Source organism: Mus pahari, chromosome 23, assembly GCF_900095145.1.
Source record: "Mus pahari chromosome 23, PAHARI_EIJ_v1.1, whole genome shotgun sequence".
In the NCBI taxonomy this organism is placed as follows: domain Eukaryota; kingdom Metazoa; phylum Chordata; class Mammalia; order Rodentia; family Muridae; genus Mus; species Mus pahari.
Window position 1 is genome coordinate 3,988,386 of NC_034612.1, and position 6,000 is coordinate 3,994,385.

At 52.5% G+C, this 6,000-nt stretch overlaps 1 protein-coding gene across 1 annotated transcript; it reads right to left on the reverse strand.

Annotated features, from left to right (window-relative positions):
* Positions 1 to 134: 134 nt before the first annotated feature.
* On the reverse strand, positions 135 to 4,662 carry Alkbh2 (alkB homolog 2, alpha-ketoglutarate dependent dioxygenase). Its single transcript, XM_021187212.2, has 4 exons — positions 4,528 to 4,662; positions 3,984 to 4,227; positions 1,689 to 1,887; positions 135 to 465 (listed from the first exon to the last, which is right to left on the reverse strand). Exons 2-4 carry the CDS (start codon positions 4,195 to 4,197, stop codon positions 159 to 161), a joined length of 720 nt encoding a protein of 239 aa, XP_021042871.1. The 5' UTR covers positions 4,198 to 4,227; positions 4,528 to 4,662; the 3' UTR covers positions 135 to 158.
* Positions 4,663 to 6,000: the final 1,338 nt, after the last annotated feature.

The window sequence follows — 6,000 nt, forward strand, 5'->3', positions numbered from 1 at the left end:
GATTCATCTCCGCAATTAGTACCCGTGTTGAGCAGTTCACAACCACCCATAACTATAGTACCAGGTACTCTGGCACCTCTGGCCTCCCTGTGCATGCACACACACACACACACACACACACACACACACACAAATACATTAATAAATAAAGACATATTTTATTTCTTAGTAGGTAAAATTTTCCGAAAGGTCAAGTTGACCCGCGGAGCCAGGACCCTCTTGCGGATGGGGAGACTGTGGTACCAGTGGGTGTTGGTGGGGGGGTTCATCATCAGCAGGCTTCCATGTGCCAGCTGCAGCCTGACCGTCTCCACTGTCCTCCGGGGCCTCTTCCCTCGAGAGTCTCTGTGCCGGAAGAGAAAGTCTCTGCAAGCGCCAAAGGAGACAGATGCGATGGGGCTCCCCGGGGCCAGCTCTCTCTCATCATCTCTGTGTTCCCCGATGTGGTCGCAGCCATCTTTGTACCTACAGTGGGTATGCAATCAATTTGGAATCACCTCTCTCCCTCAGCTGCTAATGGCGGAGCTGCCTCACCCTCTCGCAGCCTGAAGCAGTGCTGGCTCCGCACCCTCATAGCCTGGTAGCCCAGCCTCGGGTGCGTGTGCTGCTTAGAATGAGAACGGCCCCTACAGGGTCCTGTTTGCACCCTTGGTCCCCAGTTAGTGGAACTACGTGGGACCAAGCAGGAGCTGTGGCCTTGTTGGAGTAGGTGTCATTGTGGTGGGGCTTTGAGGTTTCAAGAGGTCTCACCAGACCCTGTCTGTCTGTGCCAGTGCCATGCCAGTCTGTTAAGACAAGCAAGCTCAATAAAGCCTCCACACAATGCTTTCTTTTAGAACAGTGGCGTTCCCCACAGCCATAGAACACTTAATAAGTTGCTTCTTAAAATACCTTCAGGCCTCACCCAGCACATAGCCACGCCTTCCAGGTTCACAGGTGGAAAGCCTGTCACAGACGCCTCCCCACATACGCTCACCACCCCCCTGTGAAGTCTGGCCCTTTCCTCCACACCCCTCCCTCTCCATCTCTGATCTCCAGTGGCACCGTGAGCCCCCTCTGCTCTACTCTGAACACTGGGTATCTCCAGCTCTCTAGCTGGTTATCGGGGCAACCGTCCCAGCCTCTGGGAGCCTCCCTCTCACCACCTAAAGCGAAACGGCTTCCCCTTTAGTTCAGGCCTCGGAGCCAGGCTAAACCAACCATCAAGACGCACTGTGGGCTGCTATACTGAAACCCATTCTAGGTGCTACAGGGTCGGGGCTGGGGGCGTGTTGAGCATCCTGGCACACAGGTCAACCCTGTACAGCAAAGTACTTTGGACCCCAAATCCTGTCCCATCCCCAATCCAGTCAGCATGTTTAACTTTACCAGGAACAGATCCAACCCCTCTCACATCTACATACAAGCTCTGTGGAGACTCCTCTCTTTAAAAAGAAGATAATTGGGAGAATGGTGGTTCACACATGTCGGCACAGACACTCGTGTGTATGTGGGTTAATGTACGTGAGCAGAGGTACTCTTGGGAATTCACTTTTACGAGTACAGGTATTCACAGAGGCCAGAGGTGTTGGATCTGCCGGAGCCAGGACTGGGAACTGAACTTGGGTTCTCTGCAAGAGTGGCACGGCCATCTGTCTAGCCTGGAAGGTTGTCACAAAGAAGCACGGCTCCCTCGAAGGAAGTGTTACCTGTTCACGAGTACAAAGTTGAAGGTCTGTCCCGTCACCTCGCAGACTCGATCTCGAACACGCGCTAGAACTGGAATCCAGGGCTTGGGTGTCAGGGTGAGACCAGAAAATGTGTACGTGAGGCCAGCGTCTCCATAGGTCGCCTGCTTCCTGGGAACACTGTGCCACTTTCCGAACACCTGGACCTTGGCGAGTGCACCTGCATAGATGAATGGGAGTTCCAGCCGTGACGCTTGGGTGCAGACAGCTGTGCACATTCAAAGGGGGAGAAGCAGAAACAACATTCCCTCTGCTCATGTCGTATAACGCCACGTTGGGGGACTTCTTACCCTAAATCACTGTGGCTTGTTCCAAGTATTCATGAAAAGGGTATGAGGGCACACCCCTGTGACCTCATCGCTCTGGTGCTGAAGTAGACAGAACACAAGTTCCAAGCTAGCGTGCCTCAAATAACGAAAGAGTCTCAGAGATGACTCAGTTGGTAAAGTGCCCACCACAAGGTATTGCTCAATATGCCTCGAATCCCACTGCTGGGGGCTCACTGGCCAGTTGGCCTTGCCGGATCTGCAAGTTCCAGACTCAGGAGAGACCATGCCTCAGAGAGTGAGGAAGTTCTCCAGCTGGGCTTTCTATCACGAGGGGCAGAAGGAATGCACATGAGTATACTGAGAATCCCCTGGACGTGGCTCTGTGACCTCCTCATGCAGACACATGAGACATGGAGACACACTATGTGCAGACACATGTGGATTAAAACCAGCAGGCCACAAAAAACAAACTAACATGAGAGCACCACAGGGGCTTGGGGCAAAAGGGTTCTGCAGGAGTCGGGGTGACAAATGGGGGGTGTGTGTGAAAACAAGCCAAATGCGTCATATACATGCATGAAATTGCTAAAAACAAAACAGAACACTGGTGAAATGGCAGAGAAATCAAGACAGATTAGATTATACTAAATGCAGGCTTTTTTTTTTTTTTTCCCCGAGACAGGGTTTCTCTGTGTAGCCTTGGCTGTCCTGGAACTCACTTTGTAGACCAGGCTGGCCTCGAACTCAGAAATCTGCCTGCCTCTACCTCCCGAGTGCTGGGATTAAAGGTGTGTGCCACCATGCCCGGCTAAATGCAGGCTTCTTGGGGCGAGTTCACCGGCCAGTGAATTCACCATAAGGGAGTGGGAGAGAGAAATAGAAGAGCCCTTGAGTGCACAAAGAGAAAGGAGAGACCAAAATGTGTGGATTCTATAGGGGAGAGCCTCTGGGGAAGGGCAGCCCAGCCCCTGGGCGGGAACACTGTTGGGGGCAGGGTCTGCCAGGGAGGGACTGAGGGATGCTGGGAGAACCTGGAGGCCAGGTCTGCTTTGATATGCAGAATACGCACCTCCCTCCCTTTGTCCCTGGTCCAGAACCAACTTGTCTATGAGAAGGCACCTGAGACCATCTTTCTCCCCTTCCTTTTTTGTTTTTTGTTTTTTGTTGTTGTTTTTTTTTTTTTTTTTTTTTCCGAGACAGGGTTTCTCTGTGTAGCCCTGGCTGTCCTGGCCTCGAACTCAGAAATCAGCCTGCCTCTGCCTCCCGAGTGCTGGGATGAAAGATGTGCGCCACCACCGCCCAGCTTCCCCTTCCTTTTAAAAAATGTGTTTTATTTTATGTTTTTAAGTATTTTATTTCATTTTGCCCTCTTGTGATGTCTGTGCCCTCGAAGGCTGGACGAGGACACCACCGTGCCTGGAACTGGAGTTACAGAGGATTGTGGGCTGCCATGTGGGTGCTCAGACCCAAACTTGGGTCCTCTGGGACAGCAACTGGTCTTCACTGCTGAGTCCCCTCATACATTTATTTAATTATGGACTTTAAAAAACCAGGGTCTTGCCAGGCAGTGGTGTCGCACTGAGGCACTGAGTTCGAGGCCAGCCTGGTCTACAGAGTGAGTTCCAGGACAGCCATGGCTATACAGAGAAACCCTGTCTCGAAAAACCAAAAAAAAAAAAAAAAACCACTGAAGCCTAAACTTCGCCTTCAGCTGTTCTGACTCAGTATCATGAAGAACCTAGAACGGTTCGGTTTGGGGTTTGTTTTGCTTTTTTGTTTAGCTGTTTAACTTCCCAGGTAATTCCAATCAGTGGCCAGATAATTTCGTTCTAGACCTCGTAGACAGTTCGTATCCCAAACCATAGCCTAACCTAACCGGAGTTGCCCAGACCGTGACCTAATTCGACACAGCCCGAGTTTACGCTTCTTCCAACGAAGGCGCATCCTGCCATCGCACAAGCCTAACGCACGTAAGACCTCCGCCTACCCGTAAAATACTCCACTTCTTGCTCCAACTCTCGGAAAATCTTGTCTGCCTCGGCTTTGCCGAACAAGACGGTGTAATCGCAGCTCAGACCTTCCGCGCGGAGGTGTCGCCAGCCGGGGCTCCGCAGGTCGCCCGAGGCTCCTCCCGTCGGGGCGGGCTCCTCCCCTCCCCCTCGGAGGTCGCCGAGGTCTGGCCTCACCAGGAACTTGTCCATCCCGCCGCCCCCTCACAGCTCAGACACGTCCTACAAAGGAAACAAGAGCGCATTTAACCTCCTAGGAGGTGCCTGGCGGGCATCAGCGGCCGGGAGCTTGCAAACCCCTCGCGCCTGCTCTGCAGCTCCAGTCTTCCTAGCACAAGCTGGCCCGAACCACGTCATCCTCACGACCCAGGCACCCATCGGCGGGGATCCCGGGCGCGCATCCCCGGGCCCGCCCTGGAACAGAGTGCTTTTAAAGACCCGTCCGTCCTCATCGGAATTCCAGAGCTTTGGCTACACATGGGAAGACGCAAGCGCAGAGAGGCACGAGGCTCGCCCAGTTACCCGGAAAAGCAGGGTGCCTCTGCCCTGCGCCCCCGCGGGGTAGGGACTGGCACGGGCGAGCAGCCGGGTTCCACGGGAGAGCGTGGGTCAGGTCTCTGCAAGGACACACGCAGCTCCGCAGCCCCGGGAACCCTCACCCCGCCCCTCCCGCCTGCGCGGGACTTCCGGGCACAGCGCCCCCTGCCGGCCTCCCTGCGCACCGCAGGATGCTGCCTTCACCTGATGGCTCGGCAAGGAAGGTTAGGCCGCTGGACCAGTTCTGGGGTCCAGGAGCCTAGTGTGCTATAGCATACTGTCCGGGTAGGGGGGCAGTGTATGAACCTGCACTCCCGACAAAGCCACAGCATTGTCTGACCACTACAGTCGACATGGAGAACAGTTATACCATCCCACAGAATCCTCCCTTAGGTACCCACTTAATGGCCCTGCCTGCTGAGTCAGCTGTTCCTGCTCGCTCTTCTCCACAATTCCACCTAAGTGTGATGGATTAGATGCTGCATAGTCGTTTGGCTTCTTTCTGTAAGCACGCTGCTTTTAGATATAACCGTGTTTTTTAATCTTTATTTTGTTATTTTATATATATGAGTACACTATTGCTCTCTTCAGACACACCAGAAGAGAGCATTAGATTCCATTACAGATGGTTTTAGCCACCATGTGGTTGCTGGGAATTGAACTCGGAACCTCTGGAAGAGCAGTCAGTGCTCTTAACCCCTGAGCCATCTCTGCAGCCCCTGCCCCCTGTGTTTTTTAATCTTTTGGGGGGGTTGTTTTTGTTTGTTTTTCTTTTGTTTGTGGGGGGGTTCGAGACAGGGTTTCTCTGTGTAGTCCCAGCTGTCCTGGAACTCACTCTGTAGACCAGGCTGGCCTTGAACTCAGAAATCCGCCTGCCTCTGCCTCCCAAGTGCTGGGATTAAAGGTGTGAGCCACCATTGCCCTGCTGTGTTTTTTAATCTTTAGCTTCAAGTACAGCCATTTTATGTATAAACTATATATAAACATAGAGGACATTTGCACCGTTTTTCTCCTTTCATTGCTAGTATGGAAAGACTTGTCACAGTCATTTCTTGTTCCCGGTGGCACAGAAAAAAAAAATCACCATAGATATTCAAGCTCAAACTTTTCTGTGAATGCTGAGTTTAGTTCATTGAGAAAACGCCCTGGGGCTCAACCAGAGGGAACGTGTTATGTCTCTATGAACTGCTGCCCATGGGAGCACACGAGCAGCTCTCTCCTAAAAGCGCTGGACACTGTCACACACCAGCAGGGCACAGGTCCTGTCTCACCCACGTTGTATTTTTGGAGCTGGAAACAACAAAAGGGGCGATGTGATAAACAAGATTACTTTGTACAATATGGAAGTTGTGAGCAGGGTGACAGGCTAGGGAGTAGAGGGGTGGGGAAGAGAACCTTACAGGGAAGAATCCTAAACCAGCATTGAAGCTTTCCAGGTAAGGGACAAAATAACATAGC